The sequence below is a fragment of the Paramormyrops kingsleyae genome, chromosome 7 (assembly GCF_048594095.1).
Source record: "Paramormyrops kingsleyae isolate MSU_618 chromosome 7, PKINGS_0.4, whole genome shotgun sequence".
In the NCBI taxonomy this organism is placed as follows: domain Eukaryota; kingdom Metazoa; phylum Chordata; class Actinopteri; order Osteoglossiformes; family Mormyridae; genus Paramormyrops; species Paramormyrops kingsleyae.
This window is the reverse complement of record NC_132803.1, coordinates 35,279,745-35,299,296: the sequence shown is the minus strand read 5'-3', so window position 1 is coordinate 35,299,296 and position 19,552 is coordinate 35,279,745. Positions and strand designations below refer to the sequence as shown.

The 19,552-nt window shown below is 42.1% G+C and overlaps 1 protein-coding gene across 1 annotated transcript in view; it reads left to right on the top strand.

Moving 5' to 3' along the window:
- The window catches only part of cwc27 (CWC27 spliceosome associated cyclophilin), a 40,949-nt gene extending 37,400 nt beyond the window's left edge, over positions 1–3,549 (top strand). Inside the window, exon 14 of the mRNA XM_023796781.2 lies at positions 2,799–3,549. Within this exon, the coding sequence (XP_023652549.2) occupies positions 2,799–2,961 (163 nt within the window). The 3' untranslated portion in view covers positions 2,962–3,549. The remainder of the gene's footprint in view (positions 1–2,798) is intronic.
- The last annotated feature ends 16,003 nt before the right edge of the window (positions 3,550–19,552 follow it).

Below are 19,552 nucleotides of genomic sequence, written 5' to 3'. Positions count from 1 at the left end.
GTAAGTAGAGGAGCGTCTGTATTTTATTATTATTATTAATAATAATAATATGAATAATAAAATGCAGTATGTAATAGTATATAATAAAGCATTCTCAGAATATAAATTTGTCAGAGAGGCTTAGTTTCAAACTCACACATGAATGAATGTTTCTTACTATGGTTGTGTGATAAGACGAAATCTCATATCCTAATAATGATATATATCACGGCTGCACCTCATATTTATGTATTTTTTTTCTACAGATCAGCTGCGGTAGGAATTGGACAAAAGTCCGCAAATAAAAAGGAGCGAGGTCACAAATGTAGTGTTCCAAAAATAGACGGAAAGTGATCCACAAATGTGCACAATCCATGTCAGGTGTACAGATCGATCCGTATTTTTGTCGATACGATTTTATACAGCATATATAAAAATACATATTTGTGGATAGTGATTATTTTGTGATTTTTTTCCTTAAGATCAGATACGGTTTACAGAGTCCTTATGAGGTTTTGGTGGGAAAATATTTTTTTAATAGTTTTGAGTTCCCTTGCAATAGTTTTTTGTTCCCTCTTAATATAGCCTACTTTTCTGTTACTAATAATAACTGTACTGTGCCCGTTAAACCTCGCAATACTTTTCCGTTACTAATAATAATTGTACTGTTTCCATTTAACCTCGCAATACTTTTTCTTGACTAATAATAACTGTAGTGTCCATTTAACTTCGCAGTACTTTTCCATTACTAATAATAACTGTACTGTGTCCGTTTAAAGTACAAAACATAGAATTATTGGGCTAGTAAGTGTACTTTGTTCCCCATAGTTTAATGCTTATAGCACACTTTACAAGACATGTCTGTATTACTTAGGTTTATCCATGCCATCACATTGCAGAAAATAGCAAGTGGGTGTAGTGGGATCGTAGAACTAGTCACAAAACTATTAAAACTATTAAAAAAGCATTACCAGCCACACCACCCTTAAACAAAAATCAGCAAATCAAAAGGAGGGAAGTCACAAATAGTACGATCGACAAATAGACAGGACGTGATCCACAGATGCGCAAAACATGTTTCACATGTATAAATCGCTGTACACAATTTTTGTGGATATGATTTTACACAACACAAAAAAATGCATATTTGTCAATTGTTAAATATTTGTGGATCTTGGTACATATTTGTTGATTGTCTTTTGTGGGTCACAAATAACAAAGAGCAAGTTGAGGGAGGCATAAAAAGAATTTCCCCACGGGGATTAATAAAAGTGTCAATTATTATTATTCAATTATTATTATTGTAACTTTGCGAACTGTCATCCAAATGATGAAAAAATGTTGCCGTAAACATTTGCGACACCACGAAATATGAACACATACTGTATATGAAACAAAAGACTTTTTTATTTCGTCATCCGAAATATATTAGCATATCGCAAAACCCTGTTTCTAACATTATAACATAACTATTTTTGTTTTTAACGTGATGTTATTTGCCTTTAAGTTTGTTTGCCGTGGATACCTGAATCATCGCATGGAAAAGAGGCTCTTTCCTAAGACCACCGCAGTGGGTCCATAATTTGCCAGGGAAATGTGCCCCAGGCCCATTGTGGAACCATGGGCACGATACCACCGGAGCTGGGTCCCAGGGGGCCGGGGGGCATGCCGACTACTTCATATCCGTCCAGGGCGTTGCTTTGCTTCCAGCTCCGGGGTCATTCCTTTTCATGTTTGTTCAACATAATTATGATCTTTCAGTTCACTTTAGTGCTGCTTTTGTATCCAACACAATTAGTATTTATTTGCATGATTCAGTTCATTATTTTTATATTGGATGCCTCCAAATAAACTAATAAGCCTGCTCTACCTGTTACATTGTGTAGCAGTTATATTTATAGCATAATCCCATAATATATTTGCCCGGAGACGTGAAATCATTCATAATACATAGATGATTAATGCTGAAGAAAACAAAATGGGATAAAGGTCAAAAGCCCTAAAGTTAGCTCCGTTTTATTGGCATTGCCTGTCTTATAATATTAGCAAGAATTTGATGCTTATGCATCATTATGTGTGTACCTGGGCAAACATGAGCGTAATTCGTTGTTCGTTTGAGGGGCTTGTGGCCGTCGAATGTCTCGCCTGTCTGTCCCCATACATGTGTTCCTTCTTGGACGGAATGCTCGCGGTCGCATAGCAATGCTCGAGGCTGCTCACCGCACACGAGACGGGGGGACCGGCTTGCAGATAGGCATCTGTCTTTCTGCTCCGCATAAGGACCTTGTTCTCATGTGGTCAGGCAGCAAGAATTTTTGGTGTTCGGTCGCTACATGCGGCTTGAGGTAGAGGTAACCTCATTCCCCCTTACAGTCACCCTTAAACATTTTAGCATGTTTATTGGCCGGGTCGCGTTTGTTTGCTATGAAACTTTAGCAGACAAAACATTGTTTTCTGTTGCAATCTTTCTTTTTGACTTCAATCCAAGGGAAAGAATGTCAGTGATTTATAATTAAAATGTGGATGTAAAGCTACAGGCGAGTCAAATGTGAATATAAAAATACAAATATAAAGGTTTAATTGTAAACTTTTTTTATATTCTCTCTGTTGTAGGTATATATAACAAAAGGAAAATTGAACTTTAGTTTATAAATGTTTATTGTAAAATGTTGAAAGGCTGGAAGAGAGATTTTTAACAAGCAGTCATCTAAATTTTTTGTTTAATGTCTTAATGACTTGTTTTGTCTGCTTATCCATTATGTGCTACATTGCCAGCAATGTATCCTCTCCTGCTCCCCCCCCCCCACCCCCCAACCCAGGATGGTCCACGTGCTCCATTTCGACGAGCACACCAGAAAAGTGAAGGATGCCAACGTGCCGGACGAGGATACCTTCGAGATCTATGACCCGCGCAACCCCGTGAACAAGCGCAGGCGGGAGGAGAGCAAGAAGCTGATGAAGGAGAAGAAGGCGCGGAGGTGAGTGGAGGCGCGGATAAGAACCGGCTGGCCTCCCGTCAGAGTGATCTGGGCCTTTTCCTCTGCTTGGGCACTTAGCCATGCAGGAGGCCAGATCCATGCACCTGGAACTTTCTAGAATGTAGTTTTCTATGTTTAAGGAGCAGAGGAACACATACATGTATAGTAATGGACCTATATGCTGAATGGTACTGGTTTAATACCCAGCTGTACCGCCTCGTAGAAACAGCAGAATTCCCGCTGTGACTCGTCCGTCAGTGAGGCCATATGCTCAGTGGCCGCCGCTTGACCGCTTTCCCATGAACGCTTGTCAGCTGTACCTGTGGTTTGCAGAAGCTTGGCAACTTGCGTGTGTAGGCTCTTTCTGCGAGTGCGTTTCGGTTTTACCGCATGTGTTTTGGGTCGAGTCCCAAGGACGGTTCCGGGGAAAAGATATTTGTGATGTAATCCAGCTTTGCCTCTGAGCCTGTTTCTGGTAATCACCACCCTACAGCTACCAAAACAGCTGTTCCATCTCTCCTTTATGCCATTGAGTTGTTTCTGTCGTTTGGTTGTGTGGATGAGAATCACTGAATAAATTTTTCTAACTAAATGCGACTTTGTTATTTTTTTTCCCTATGACCTATATTTTTATATTGACTATGGTGCTTCTTTGAATGTAAACTTGTAAATATGTATGATCTCACTACTATTATGGGGGAGAGCAGCAACTTTGCAGTATAAATTTTTATGTGTGGACGGGTCTCTGAAACACGTCACTCCTTTCTACTGTAGGTAGAAGCAGAATGGACCTATTACAAGAGTAAAGGATTGAGTGGGTGGTGTGTGGATCAGTGGGGTAAGATCAGAAGGTCGCTGGTTTAGATCCCATGATCGGCAGAGTGAAATCACTGTTGGGCCCTTGTGCGGGGCCCTTAACCCTAGTTGCTCCAGGGACTGCTTTGTTTAAAAGCATCTGCTAAATAAATAAAACATAAAATTTATACATCTGATCTTGAGGTATTGGGCCTAGTTTCTTCTAGCAAGCACTGCTAAATTATCATCCAAGAAGTTTGATTAATTAGATGAGAGATTTGATTAAGTAATACATTTAATTGACATATTACTGTACAACTATGGTCTGAGTTAGAGTAAACATCTGAACGGCTTTTTATTGTCTGCGCTGTGTTTTTAATTATTGTTACCCAGACTGTCATCGTAAATCCCAGGGCATCCCTGCCTATACCTGGCAGGTGTCCATCGGCTGGGTTAATTAGCCGAAGATAGACTCTCTTTGGTTTGCAATATGATCAATATGGGGGGAGACAGAAAAAAACCAGCGACCGTCGTCCTGCACCAGGAGAGGAGAACAGAATCACAGTGGTGCCTTTTTTGATGCCAGGACCGACTGTGGTCTGCGTGAATGATCTACCACCGGCATGTGTAAGCAGGAGCACGCCCTGGCTGGGGTCCCAGCTTTCACTGCCCCTCTGGGATCACACTTACATTTTCATACGGAAAAGGAAGGAGGGCTTATGTTACAGCGGCCAGTCGGCACAGCCAAGCTGATGCAAATCCAAAACAGGTGAGATACCCACTGCCTTCCACCACTTACATCTCCACCCACTGTTGCTTAGTGGTTGCCGCGGTGTGAGGACTATTTTGCAGGGGGGGGGGGGTCATTACTTTTCAATGTCAGATCACTCTGCCCTTATATATTCAGTATCGATTGACTATTTTCTGTCTTCCAGTCACTGTTTTAATCCCATGAGCTTGTGGGCAAACTAAACAGACAGCATCTCCATAGATAATGGATGCAGGGTGTGACCTTGTCTTTAAAGAACTAGCATCCGCTTGGACTTCATCAGCTGTCTCTCTGGTTCAGGGGACGTTACACAAGAGCAACAATCCAACACGCTCCTGCCAGTGTTTTGATGTTTAACATCTAGGCCACTGTATTTGGAGTCATTCAACCGATTAGTCCAATTCACATTTTTGACAGCTGAAAGGGTGCATTTGATCATCCCTATCCAGCTCTCGGTCCTTTTGGAGATGCTTGTCAGAAGGCAGATTTCATGTGACACAGCAGCCACTGAAACAAATGGACATAGCGGATGGACATTAAGCCTGACTCTCAGGTGGTACTGTTCGGAGAGGTAAATTGCATCAATGTCTACTCCTCCTGCCCCTTGACCCTGGCTGGCTCACTCCCGACTTCCATCATCCTGAACTCGACCCCACTAGGGCTTGAGAGTTCCTGTCAATCACAGCATGTCTCTGGACCGCATTACCAGCCTGCAAACATCAAGGAGTTCAAGTGCATTAAACTGCTTATTTAATTTAATTTTAAAAAGTTGACCAGAGAGGTGAGTCCTGCTTCATGACAAGGGACATGCTCCAGGGGGCAGTACAGGTCCCCTCGTTCTTCCAAATTGCAATAAGCCATTTGTTTTTCTCTGATAGGTTTTATTCAGTAAACACGAGTATTTACTGGCTGTGTGGCTCTATTCGGTGTCAGCCTCCCACCCGAGTAACATCGGGGTGTGTATATGCATTCAGTATGTACCTGCAGGCTATGTTGTATTACAGTGAGTCTGGCGTACGCTTGCATTCAATATGTACCTTCAGGTCACGTTGCAGTACAGTGAGTCTGCCGTACATTTGCATTCAGTTTGTACCTGCAGGTCACGTTGCATTATAGCGAACCTGGCATATGCATGCATTCAGTATGTACCTGTACGGCCACGTTGCATTACAGCAAGCCTGGTGTAGGAATACCTGCAGGCCACGTTGTATTACAGTGAGTCTGGCATGCGCATACGTTCAGTATGTTCCTGCAGGCCACGTTGCATTACAACTAGCCTGGCTTTTGCCTCATGGGTTAAGCTCCCATGCTTGCCTGCTGTACACAAAGTTCACCCTGACAAATAAGTTCCAGAGAAGCCCCCCTCTCCCCCCTTTGTGGGGGCACCAGACGCGGCCTGTCTGCTTTCCTCTCTCCCGTTTGATAATCACAGTTTCCCCAAGGACGAGTCCAGCCATGATTATACACAGCAGCAGAGCTGCTTAAGGGCTCTCTCTCTTTCCCTTTCTCCCTCCCTTTCTCACTCTCCCTCCCTCTATCATCTTCTGTCCCTCTCTTTGCCAATACTTCTCCCTCTACCATTCTTTCTACCTCTCTCTCTACCTCTCCATTGATCTCTTCTTTCCCATCCTCTCTCTACCTCTCTCCTTCCCTCTCTCTTCTATTACTCTCTCTACCTCTACCTCTCCATCTTTGTGTACCTCTCTCTCACCCTCCCTCTCTCTACCTCCCTCTCTATCCCTCCTTCTCTTTCCCTCTCTCTGACCTGGGCCATTCCTGCTTCAGTCTCGCCACACAACTGAAAATTTCTTCTACATCAGCTGGCACCCATTTACATGGCCTCTGGGGCATTTGATACAAGCAGGTTATGTGCCTCTCGTCCCTTAGCTTACCAGAGCCTAGCTGTTTGGAATGAGCTCGCCTGTAAACAGCATGGTGCTAAAAGTCCTTATTATATCTGAAGATGCAGGATTAAAGCCAAACATTTGCTACCCTGTATATATAGTATTTATCAAGAGGTATGACCATGTAGGAAAAGTATCAGATGGCATCCTAGTGTCCAGAATCTTTGTATAACAAATATACTCACACTGGTGTGTTTTTCCAGCTTTGTTTACTTCTGCTGTGTTTGTATAGCTTTTACAAAAGCTATTTAAATGTCCTAATGACTTACTCGTTTTATTGATCTATGTCCCCTTAATGTGTCAATTAACAGGCCATCATTGTTCAGTCCTTGGAATAAAATCAAGACAGATATGAATACTATGATGGATGGATGGATACTTTATTAATCCCGAAGGATATTTAGTCATCCAGTAGCTTGAAAAATACAATGGTAGAGACAATAACACATGCTGATAAAATAAAACACAACGATGTAGATGGAGAAGGTCAAAATGACTGTGTGGATGAACAATAATTGCTGCTACCATTCATTATATATGTGATAGAATAAATAAATAAATAAAAATATATCATTTAAAAGTATAGGATATATATGGAATATATATTTATACTGTAGGCGTATCTGTTAGTAATGACATAATCAGAAAATAATAATGTAAGTGCAATTGAATGCTCTATTGGTGTGTGTGTGTGTGTGTATATATATATATGTATATATATATATATATATATATATATATATATATATATGCACATACATACATTTTCTGAAACCACTCATCCTGTTCAAGGTTGCAGCAGGTCTAGAGCCTACAGGCATAAGGCAGGGAACAACCCAGGAAGGGGTGCCAACCCATTGCAGGGCAAACTCACACACCATTTACACCTATGGGCAATTTGGTATCTCCTATTAGCCTCATATTTTTGGACTGTGGGGGGAAACCTCACAATGACACAAGAGAACATGCAAACTCCACACATGTGGAACACCAGCGGAGACTTGAACCCAAGTGCCAGAGGTGTGAGGCAACAGTACTAACCACTGCACTAGGGAAGCGCACTTATAATCGAAAGATTGCAAGTTCGAATCCCCCACCAGCCAGTCACCACTGAGGTACCCTGAGCAAGGTACCGTCCCCAAGCACTGCTCCCTGGGCGCTGAATTAGCTGCCCCCTGCTATGTCACGAAAGTCACATATGGGTTAAATGCAGAGGACACATTTCGTTGTTGCGCACTGTGTGCTGTGGTGTGGTGTGTTAACAATGACCACTGATCACCAAATTCTAATTCTAATTCTAATATGCATCTATAAATGCTTCAGGATATTACAGTAATTAAATAGCTCAATGTACCACATCAGTAGCTGTATTCACAAATGAGAAAATTCTCGATTATTTGTTAATGACTGCAGTTATTGTTACCTTTACCTCCCTGATAGCCGGAATAAAAATATCTCTGGATAAAGATCCCGCTGCTAATATGTCCTTTAGGTCTCTTGATCTCAAAGTGAAATTGCACTTAAGTGGAGGTAACCCTTCTTTCCTATTATCCTAATGTGTTTTGGGAGCGTTCCATCTTCGGAAGTAAAAGAGGGCCAAAGCTGTCCGCAGCCTATCCGCGGACCCTATGGATGAACTGCAGAATTATAACTTAATCTTGTCAATCGCTTGGAAGCTTTGAGTTACACTGAATTATAGTAAGTGCTCTGTCATCTAATATTCCCCTGTTATAAAGGACGCCGTCGTTCTTGTCTCAGCACAAAGGGGTCCAGACTGAAAGAGATGCATTTGTGGTCCCTCCGGCCTTCTGTCTTTGATTAAGTGGTCTCCACGGTGAAAGAATTGGTGAAACAAATTGCCCACGCACAGACGTTTTCTGCTCTAAGGACCATTACGTAAAGCTAATGCTAAATGTTGCCATGTACGGACAGCACATTTTCACCTCAAAGTGCAACGCTTTTGGCCATGTGCAGTGTATTTTTCAACAAGTGCAGTTTTAACAGCGATTTTTTTCACAGGTTGAAACTGGCTTATGGGGCCCCAAAAGGCCGCAGCATTTTCATGCCTGGAGTACGCTAAAATCCCCTCATTATTGTCAGTGTTCTGGAGCATCCTTTTCTTGCAGGACTTTCACCAAAATCCCTTGATATTTCTACCTTCCCGGAGCCCCCTGTTCTTGTGTGGCTCATAGCTGAGCATCCAGAGCCTCTGTGTTTAATGGCTGATGGCTGTTATATCTGGTCAGTCATTGTAATTATGATGAATTGATTTTACTTTGTGTTTTTAATAATAATACTCTGCCAAACCATTATTCATCCTGCTAATTATAACATGCATAGAGGTCTCATATGAGGACTCAGCCAGGTCGTTGATACTTAGTTAACTGATATGTGACACATGCTCCGGTTACCCCACCCTCACCCCCCCCCCCCCCCGACCCTCGCATGACGACCTTGGTTTTTTCCAAGCTTCCATTGATGGTGCGCTTCTGGGTGCGTTAACGACTCTGCAAGAGTACTTCAAACGAGCTTCAAAACACAGGAGAGGCATTTAAAATGAAGGCAGAGAGTCAAAATTCCACCTCTCACGATATATGCATCTCGCTGGGCCACTAAGCATCCATGGTTTGCTTTGGAAACGCTGTAAAAACATTACAGCACTCGCTAGCGCCTCCGTAGGAACCCCAACGACTTTACTCAATCAATTAGCTGCATTTTCGGAGACCTAATAAAAAGCTTTTAACCAGCATGTGTGTCTTCCAACTTGCACGCATTCCTGCCCGTTCTTTTAAATGAAGAACACACTGGTTTTATTTGTATTATTTATTTGCTTGCTTTACCCGAAGGAACTCATATGGATTAGATCCTGGACATCAACTGATGCGATTCGCATCCAGCGGTTGTTTTTCTTGCGGTGGTTTAATCGAAACCCCTTCAAATTATAATTCCTATACTTTAACCCGGTGGTTGCCAATGCATTGATCATGAGCTACTAGCAGCCCTCAGGGAGCCAAAGAGTAACTCACATAACACCTATTAGAAATCATTCATTTTATTGTCGCCATCCAACCCCAGTCACCAGCATTAACTGTTGCCAACCACTCCCACCAATGGTTGATATAATCTTTGTATAAAACACAAACCTGCCCAGATTATCATCTTTGTAGAAGTAGCCTTCACTGTAAATAAGGTTTTAATCTCTACCAGGCCTGCTGCACTAGCCTGGATAAGCACTACCCCAAGCCACTGAAAATAGCTGGATTGTTCCAAAAGAAAGTGGTGATAAGCAGCAGCGGACAGATGTCCTCTCATTCAGGATATCCCTGCTGTTTCATGTGCTAAATGAGTGCATCATGGGAGCCATACGATAGGGCGGAAGCTTGGTGTCCGTTTGAGGAAACTAGTATATTTGTGTTAATTAGGGCAAGTTTATAGTCAACTGTCAGCATGATGAGCCAGATATGTTGAAATGTCAGTGAGATAATGGAGCTGTTTTTCTGTTAATTCTGCCGTCGAGGTGGTGAGGTTTACCGAGCAGCACAAAGTCTTTGGAGTGATCAGAATGCATCCTGGGTAAGAGCCACACTGGGACTGGATAAGGATAAATGGTTGAATGTATTATGAATCAGTCGTGATTCCCAGCTACCCATCAGAATGTCTTTATATCATGCCAGTCATTTTATCCACCAATACCCTTGATAAATGAAGCATATTTTTGTTTGTGGTGAAACAGCTAGACTGCAGCCAGTACTTTCTTCCCTAGTCAGCATTTTTACGGAGGATCGTCTCCAAAAGCGGATGCAGCGAGGTCCCCGTCGCCAATGGCGCTGTAAAATCACTTGACCTTGCGGCGGCATCCTTGCCTCATCTGCTCGGACTTTCAGATATATGATAATGTAATTAGCTCTGACCCCTGCCTGCTAAATTTGAAGGTTTTATTGCTTCTACTTGAGTGGGCCGCCGTGACCCGTACTGTCGTGACATTCGAGATGGGCACTGCCGGTGCGAGAGGCTTTTTTCCTATTTATTTGTCGTTTTATATTCTAATGCTTGGACCATGAAGAAAGAAAGCTACCATTAAATCAAGATTCTCGAGTAAAATGCCTCTGAAGCTGGGATGGGGGCCCTCTTTAGAAATCTTTAATGGGGTTAACCTGCATAAATGTCCTCATGTCGTGGATCATATTTCACAGCTACTTTGAGATTTATTCTTCAGGAGGCACATCTTCCCCTCTCCTCTCTATTCTCTCTCTCTCTCTCTTTTTTTTTTCTTGAGCGCTATTTTTCAAAATTTGTGGCTGGCAGCAGAGTTGGAACGATAACCGGGCATGTCCCAGAGTTATGATTCTGTGCATGACGGATTAAAAATATCAAGGAAGGATCTGTAAGGCCGAGCCTTTGACATTCATTTATTTTTTTGTTGATTGACCCAAGTACAGGCAACTGGTGCAAATGAGCCTCTCAGGCATTTGATTGGGCCGTTGGAGAAGCTGCAGTCAAAAGTCAATTGCCACCAAGCAGGCAGGGAGAAATGGAGAAGGCGATATAGTATAATGCAGTGGTTTTGTTTGCGTATGTGGATGGGATTTGGGGGTAGGATGGGGGGTAGCGACCGGACCATTAAAAATAACACAGAACCATTCCTCTAACCTTTGCCAGACTTGGAATCCAAGGTAGACTGCGCATGAAAATAGTTGTACCAGAGGAATTGGACGAGACTGATCAGGAATGATTTCTGTTTCCCAAAAATTTTAAAGCATTGAAAGGAACCAGTCAAAACAATAAATTTAGCCCGAGTCTACAACCAAGACCAAGGTTAAACTCTAAGAAGGAAACCTCAGAAATATTTTACCTCAGACTGAATGAACATTTTGCATTAAATTACACTCTGGATGGTTGTTATCTAACCTTCCAGTTGAAGACTGTAAAAATATTTCCATTTAAGGCCTGCCTGAGTTTATTCCATATTTCGGGAGACAAAAATGTGGAAAAGCAAAGGGGAGCTATTTAAAACCCTGCAGAGCGTGATAGGTAAGCTTTCTGCTGGATGCTGAAGGATGTCTTCTAGGACTAAATCAAACCGGTTTCCTTGTAACTAGTGGGAGCCTAGCCCAAATGCTTTCTTTATTGCATTGCTCATTTGCTTTTTCATTTAACACATGTTTTTGAATTATCTATTTGTTTAATATTGGTGCACTTGACATTTCAATGAATTCTAAGGCACCTCATGTTTATGATGCTTTGTGTTTGTAAAAAACAAACTAGTATTTAAAGGAGGACAACTTGAAAAACAGATGCTAAATACATACTCTTTTGGTAAACCATTTAATTTTTAATTCTGGCTCATCCTTTGACATTGTAGGACATGAGCCAAATGTTTTCAATAGTTCCTACTCACTCTCTCATATCTTTTTGGGGCAGTATTTAGCGTCTTGCTTACAGGATTGCTTGAGCTTGTCTACATTTACCTGCAGTCCTGCCTGCAGGGACCGACTGCTCTAGGTCTCATTATGTTTGCCTGTCCAACACACATTTCCATTTTGTTCCTGGAGTGTTTCTAAAGCCAGTCCTGGTGAACTGCAGACGGTTCCACTTTTTTGCTCCCTCCCAGTTCCCAGCACACCTGCACCAGGTATTCCCTCTTTCTCATTGATTGGTTCATATGTACTCGGAACTGGGAGGGAGCAAAAAAGCAGACCGTCTGGGGGCCCCCAAGGGCTGACTTCAGAAATACCATGTTACTTAGATTTTGTTAGTAGTACTAGATTTAATTTAGCTCAGTCAGTCAGTCAGTCAGGTAGTTAGTTAGTTGATTTGCCTGAATATGTAGAATTGTCATTTCCATTTTGAAAACAAGTTCAAGTCATGAAGAGAGGCTGTGATGTTTCTTCCTCCTCTTCTTCCTCTTGTTATTGCAATTTTTATTACTATTTTGTGCCTGTATTGCCCCCCCCCCCCCCCCCCCCCACACTTCGGCCATTGCTGTTGTTGTTGTGGATGAGCATGAAAAGTCCAATTTCCCAAAACTGTCTTTGATCATGCTACTCTTTGACAAAGTCAAAATGCTTATAGCGTGTTTGGGAAGCATCCTGTGAATGCCATTGGTACCAACATCAGCTGCAGCAAGGCAGGCCTGCAGTTCCTTGGATGTGGTCCGGTGCTTCTTTTGGACTTCCTGTCTGATATTTCTTAATGGTCTGTGAAATTATTTTTGAAGGAAAGCCACATCTATGTAGTCACCAGCAAATAATTTTCTCCACCATTTGTCTTACAGTGGACTGACAAACTCCAAAATATTATGCAATGCTTTTATAACTATGTCCAGGCTACTGGATGCTTACGACACTATTCCCAAGGTCTGTTGTGGTCTCCTCAGACTATGACATAGAGTTACTAACCTACATTCTTATTTATTTAGCAGAGGGCAAAGCATACTGTATACTGATGATTTAATTTAACACTTCACCTGGCTACACTTACCTTGTTGACTCACTTAATTAACATTTTTAAAACTCTTTCTGTTGTTATTAATGGGTCTATTCCTGTAAACAACACATATAATTTGCCACCATAATCCTATTCTGGATAAATGGTTAGAAGATAGATGGGCAGATGGATATAATTTCTGGTTTTAAACCATTCCATTTAGTTAATGAGTTGGTGAAGAATAACAACATTTTCAGAAACATTGCATATGTTTCACAATGTCGCATGTTTGTCAAAATGCCAAAATGTATTTCTACAGTGTTTGCAAGTATATATCATGTTGGTCCTTTCTAAAAACACTGCTTGCTTGTAGTACATTTTATCATGATAAAAAGATGAATATAACTTCACATATAAATACATGCATGAGTGTACATATGTATATGTGTACAAAATCTGTTTTTACTTTACAGAAAGGAAATTCTGGGGTTCCCCACGGCTCTGTCTTCAGACCAATTCTTTGTATTAAAAAGGATTTACTAAAAGATAAATACTTCATGCATCACTGTAATTACACCTTGACTATTGTGCATATTAGTCTGTATTTGTGATATTATGTATAGATCATAAAACAAAATGATTCTCAATAACAAGGCGTTTGTAAAAATTCTGTTCTGTTTTTCTTTTTTTATGATTCTTATGATTTTGTGATGATATATGTTAGACCACTTAACATTTTATCTAAAGGTTGTTCTTTTCAAAACCTTTATGTTGTTTGTCCTCTATACACTTTTTGATGCTGCTTCCATTATTTGTTAGATTGATTGAGGTGTCTTAAGTGTGGTTTTTGCAGATTATATTAGAGGTTATGTTTTTATTAATCGGCAGAAATGGTTAGAACGTAGCTTACCAGGCATAGTAGTAACTGGCTGGATCTGGTGGGAGAGACAGCTGTGGAAACCATCCCTGGTTTTCTGCTGTTTTTCCGATATCGCTTAAAAACACATGCCTTTCCACCACTTCTGAAGAAATGTTTGTAGCAGCCCTGGTTTCAGATCAATTAGCTGGACTGCTGTCTGATCCTATTCAGGACTGGGATTTTTTTTTTAATACATCTGATACAGAGATGGTGCTGAGTGGATCCATGGATGGGTTTGGACGGGAGCCAGATTTGAGGTGGCGTTCCTGGAAGGTGCTCACCATGTGGAGCCCTTTGGACAGAATGTTCCGGGTGATGGGGAGGGAGAGCCAGGGGAGCTGGTCAGCAGACGTCTGTTTTTGTTAAATGACAGGAAGTAAGAATGCACAAACTGCACAAACAGGCAGAAGCTCCTAAATCACTAGGCAGATTATCCAGAGAGACAGTTAGGTAGGTGTGCATGGAGGAACTGTGGAAGCAAGGCGAAGAGGCAGGAGGCACTGCATCAGGAACGACGGCCTCTGCCCCCTCTCTCTCCCTCTCTCTCATTTTTTTTTTATTTTGGTTTCCGCAAAGCCATCTACTATCCTCCCTCTTCTTTCCCATGAGGATTTTTAAAAAAGGAAATTAACAACTGAACCCTGAATAATGAAATCCAACATCATCTTTTTCCCAGTCACTTATTAGAAGAGAGGAAGAATGAGTTGTGAAATTTAGTGGACAGTTGTCGGTTCCTTCTAAGCCCCCCACCCCCATCCCCGCAGGATTTCTGCTTCTCGGCAGAATTAAATTTAATTTCGATGACGCGTTTAATAAATAAGCCCGGAGACACGTCCAAACCAAATCCTCCACTGGACATGTCCTACTGTTTCTGAGTTGGAAAATGGTGTTTCAGTTTTTGAACAGACAGCAGCTATCACAAATTAGCTGCAACGATAAAAGTTTAAGGGCTGTATTACATGTAATTTTGTACAGCAATATGATTATCTTTGTGCATGTTGAATGTGTGCGTGTATATGAAGGTTTTTGGTATATTTTCTGGTATATTTCCTATACTTAAATGATCTTTCTGTATTTATCTCATGGCAGCCGTAGGTAATTCACAGCATATAATAGGACTGATAAATCATACTCTGAGAGAATGCCTGGGATGTGCCTTTTTATTTGATGCTTTTTGACATATTTGATGTACAAGATGTACAAAATGCTGAATAGTCAAAATATGGTTGGACAGAGCTAAAGGAGTTTGATTTCCTCCTTATAACATATGGCCAGCTCATTGCTGTTGGTGTTAGAGACTTGGCACATCGCCAAGGGGCATAAGTGAGAGGAATTTGCCTAAATTACAGTATGTGTTTGTCCATGAAGGTCGTGGTATACTCCACAGTCCTGGCGGATCAATATATGGCACCACTAAACATCAAATCCTTCATATATTTCTGTGCAAAGATGACGTTGACTGGTTACGTGGCTGATTCTGAAAGTGTCTCATATCTGCATAATCCCCCAGTTTCTTGGAAACTGAGGAGACTAGCTATTGCTTATTTGGGATTTTTCGTGGGGGTTGAGGGGCAAGGAAACTTCTCCTGAAAGGGTGTGTGGACTAGACATGATGATCTGGCACCATACACACCTGACATCACCATCTGAGGTATGTAACCTGTACGGCCCACGTGTGACGCACAGGGCCTCAGCGTGGGACTCAGAACAGCGTGATTGGCAGGAAACAAGTGGCAGCTTTTCTACTATTGGCTGTCAAGGCAACACACCTTCATTTGTAGGCATCAGTATATATTTTTCTTCAATCAGGTGTGCTGGGCTGAGAGTCTCCAAGAACGAGGCCTTTGTCCAGGGTGTTTTTCCATGGTGATCTGCCAAATGTCAGTCTTATGCCTTAATTTTAAACAATAATTCTTTATTTCTTCTTGATCCTGTTACTGCTGAATGAAATCAAGCTTTATTTGTCATGAGTATGAGTGTAGGTACATTGGAATGCGTTTTTTCCCATGTATTTCATCATTCTCTCCTTTAAGACTTTCACACACTTACTGAGAGAAGAGTGAGGCTTGGGGTCCGAGTGCAGGTTTAGTCATTCATCTGGGGCCCTTGAAGCATTTTTTTTTAGCAGTTTAGGGCCTTGATCATAGGGCAAACAGACATGTGGCTACCCTGCCAAGGATGGGATTGGAAATGACAACCTTTAGGAATAAAAGAGTATAGAACAGTGATGCTTAATTCATCCCTGTGGAGATATCATCTTTTCTCCTGTGCCGTCATGCTCTCTACGAGACTCACAGACACATACCTGGGTGAGTACAAAGGCTGGGGGTCACAGCATAGGGTCAGCCAGCACCCCCAAAGCAATTGGAGGTTGTGGGTCTCGCTCAGGGACTCATCGGTGGAAACAGTCACATAGTAAGTAAGTAAGTAAAATGTATTTATGGAGTACATGTCAAGATGACAAGCATATACCTAAGTGCTTTACAAAGCATAAAGTAGACGTGTATTTTGAACCTGGGCCTGCCGATCACTGGTACAGAGGTCTAACACGCTGAACCCAGCTCAGCCCCCAAAAGCAGCGTCAGCTGCCCTGTAAAACCTCCACTCCTCTGCTCCATGAGTCTTAAGCTTTATCTCATGGTGCCTCTTTCTTCTGCTGTTTGGCCCTATCCATCAATCCCGTCATGAGGAACATTCCGAATCACTGGCGTTTTTTTTTCCCCCAAGAGTGACGATAGTTGGTATCGCATTCATCGTGTGTGTTTGAAATTGGGGAAACGTTCACAATTTATTATCAATTAAATATGGTTTGGCTTTTATTTAAAGATGCCATAAAACATCCTGCATCAGCTGGGCTACATTTTCTGTCTTCCAAAGGGATGTGGAGAAACTTATCCAAGGGCCAAAAAGAGAAGGAAAACACTAAAGAAAGAGCAAACTATGTCAACAGGCAGCGCTTTGCCAGAGACTGTACCTGCCAGCAGGGTCGTCTTGTTCTTCTGTATGTGATCTCCATATTTACACCCACAATACAGTTCAGCCAACCTTCACCCAGGGACTGCTTTAGCAGTAATGCTAAAACATGTGGATCAAAAGCTGGGATGATGATGCGTTCCACCTAAGATGCCATCGCCTTTTTAAAATAAAGGATTTATTTTTAATAATCGGATTTTAAAATAATAATAATAATAATAATAATAATAATAACAACGCGTTATTCACGGTATGATCTTAGATATTAGAGACTTTTGAATGAAGAGCTGTTATGTTACAAGTAAACTGTGATTTAAAAAAAAGGAAAAAATGTGGGCCTCTCCCTACTTTGGGTCCTAAGAGTTCTGCAGAAGAATGTGCAAAGTATAGAACGGCAAGATGTCCCAGGCCCTTCACCTCTATGGCTGCTTGCATTTTAAATAAATCAAAGCACTGCAAATTCTGACTGAGAAAGAACCCGATCGGTGGTAAGACAAACTTCTATCTAAAATGTAATGATCACAATCTAAGTTGTTTTTTAATAATAACTGCATTGCGCTGAACGAACACCGCTGGACATTTCTAACAAATGCTCACAATAATCCTTCAATTACATTGGAAATATGTGCATCTCTTGCTATCACTCAGGATTCACACCAGTAATGTAATGACGACACCCACCATCTGTGGTTTGCCGAAAGACCACAGAATAAATCCCGGCTCTCTTCTGACGCACACGTCCTCCGTCTGTTTTATTTTCAGCCACTCGCCTCATTACTAAATCAGAGACACAGGGAAGGCCAGAATACTGTGTAACACAGCGCCGATGGAGATCAAGATGTGTGAACCAAAAAAATGCCCTTTGCCCTTCAGTGGCACTCAGTTATTTGTGTGAAATGCAGTTGCCCATGTCTTTAACCTTCCCAATGTCTCCGCGGCCCTGGTCTGGCGCCTCTGGCTTGACTTCATCTCCCTGAGCGATCTGGTATCGATTGGATGATCTGGTATCGATTGGATGATCTGGTATCGATTGGATGATCTGGTATCGATTGGTCTTTAATCTACTTACCTGTTCGGGCGGTGCGCCACAGTGTCCATTAAAATTCTCAAAGGTGACTCTTTTCCCCTCTACACATTACTGGGGTAATAAATTAAAGATGATGGGGGGGCGGTCTGTTAAAATGCTGTAGTTTACAAGTACGCCTCAAAAACAAAATTTATTTGATTTTACTTAGCAACAGGGCATCAATACAAACAGTGAATTACATTTTATGGGTGGTAAAATATCAGACTGAAATATGGAATTAATAACAGTGTCGAAACAAACAAAAAAAAAACTCGACCTAGATTTTTGTGTCCTACTCATTTTAAACTTGAAACTGGAATACAAAGATTTTTCGTTGAGATTTAGAAAGCTGATAATGGGTAGTGAAGACGTCTACCATTGCGGGAAGATCGTAAAACTGATTAATTGTTAATAATCATTCCAGCTTAAAAAAATTAAAATGTAGCTTTTCTGGAGAGGAATATCTGAAATATGTATTAGACTGTTAGATTGGTCTTTGGAATTGGGGAAGTTCTTGTATTTTTTTTTATTGTCGCAAACTCAAAAATGTATTGATTCTACTACCTACCACAAATCAGAAATGTAAAATAAGAAGTGTAGGCAACATAAAATGCAATTAATGATCTGAAAGGTGCTGTACCTGCTGGTGACATAGCACATCAGATTACTGTTTAAACAAAATTGTTTAACCTGATCGCTTTTACTGGTTCAGCTGTTTACTTTTAGTGCAATACTTAAGAAACTCTACGTGTTCTAGCAGTGAGAGCGGAACGTGCCAGTAAAATTTATTCTGCCAATGTGCAGCTTGTTACCTGGAGCGCAGTTCCCAGGATGCACTTTGGGTCAGGACCCATAATTCAACACTTTAAAGTGCTAGGACTCAGGGCGCTTTCGAGGGCGTCAGGGTCTCAGGTTTCAAAAGAGTGGTTGAAGACGCTCCGCATGGGCTGGGCACTGGCGGAATCGGGAGGTGGTGGGTGGGGGCGGCAGGGGGACGGACGGATGCTGCTGAATCATGGGTCATGGTAAATTTGTGAACTCCTTTGTGGGTCCTTGCAGCTTAAAAAGGTAAAATATGCTGTCTGGCCGTTTGAAGGAAGGCAGATGTGTCTCCGGCCCTGGGCTCAGGAGCAGCTCAGTGGACGGGCTTTGATGTTCTTGAAAGTAGTTCTACATGTGACTTTATTGGGGGGGGGGGGTACAGGGGATGTTCCTGACCACGATTGCAATACCCCAGTGAGGCAGTGGGGGGGGGGCTTGCCAGAGTTTGTCCGACATCAGGCAGCCTCTGTGTCCATGTTGGTGTCCTCACTGAGACACGCCATTCATGGGCAGCATCCTCGACAACAGCTGCAGGAGCCGGCGGGGGGGCAGCAGTTATTTGCATCTGGCCTTCCTTAGCCTCCAGCCGCCTCCTCGCTCCTTATCTCCCGAGCCGTCACTGAGCTGAGAGCGATTCCCCCCCGTCCGTGCGGCCAGACAGATCCCCCCCCCCGCCCCACCTGTTATCTGTTACAGCATCTCTCGAGAGTGTTAAAGCTTAGCCGCGTCTGGAAGTGGTACAGATTAAACCCAGCTGCGAATGCTCATTCATCTGAGGGGGCATCTTAAACCCCCGCTGACCATCTTTGGTGTTCTGTCTCAAGTGATGAGCTTAGGGGTCCCATTTGTTTGCTTTGCATGGGGATGAGCCAGTGTGGTCATTGCCCCCCATTTAGGATGAGTGATCAAGCGCACAATTCA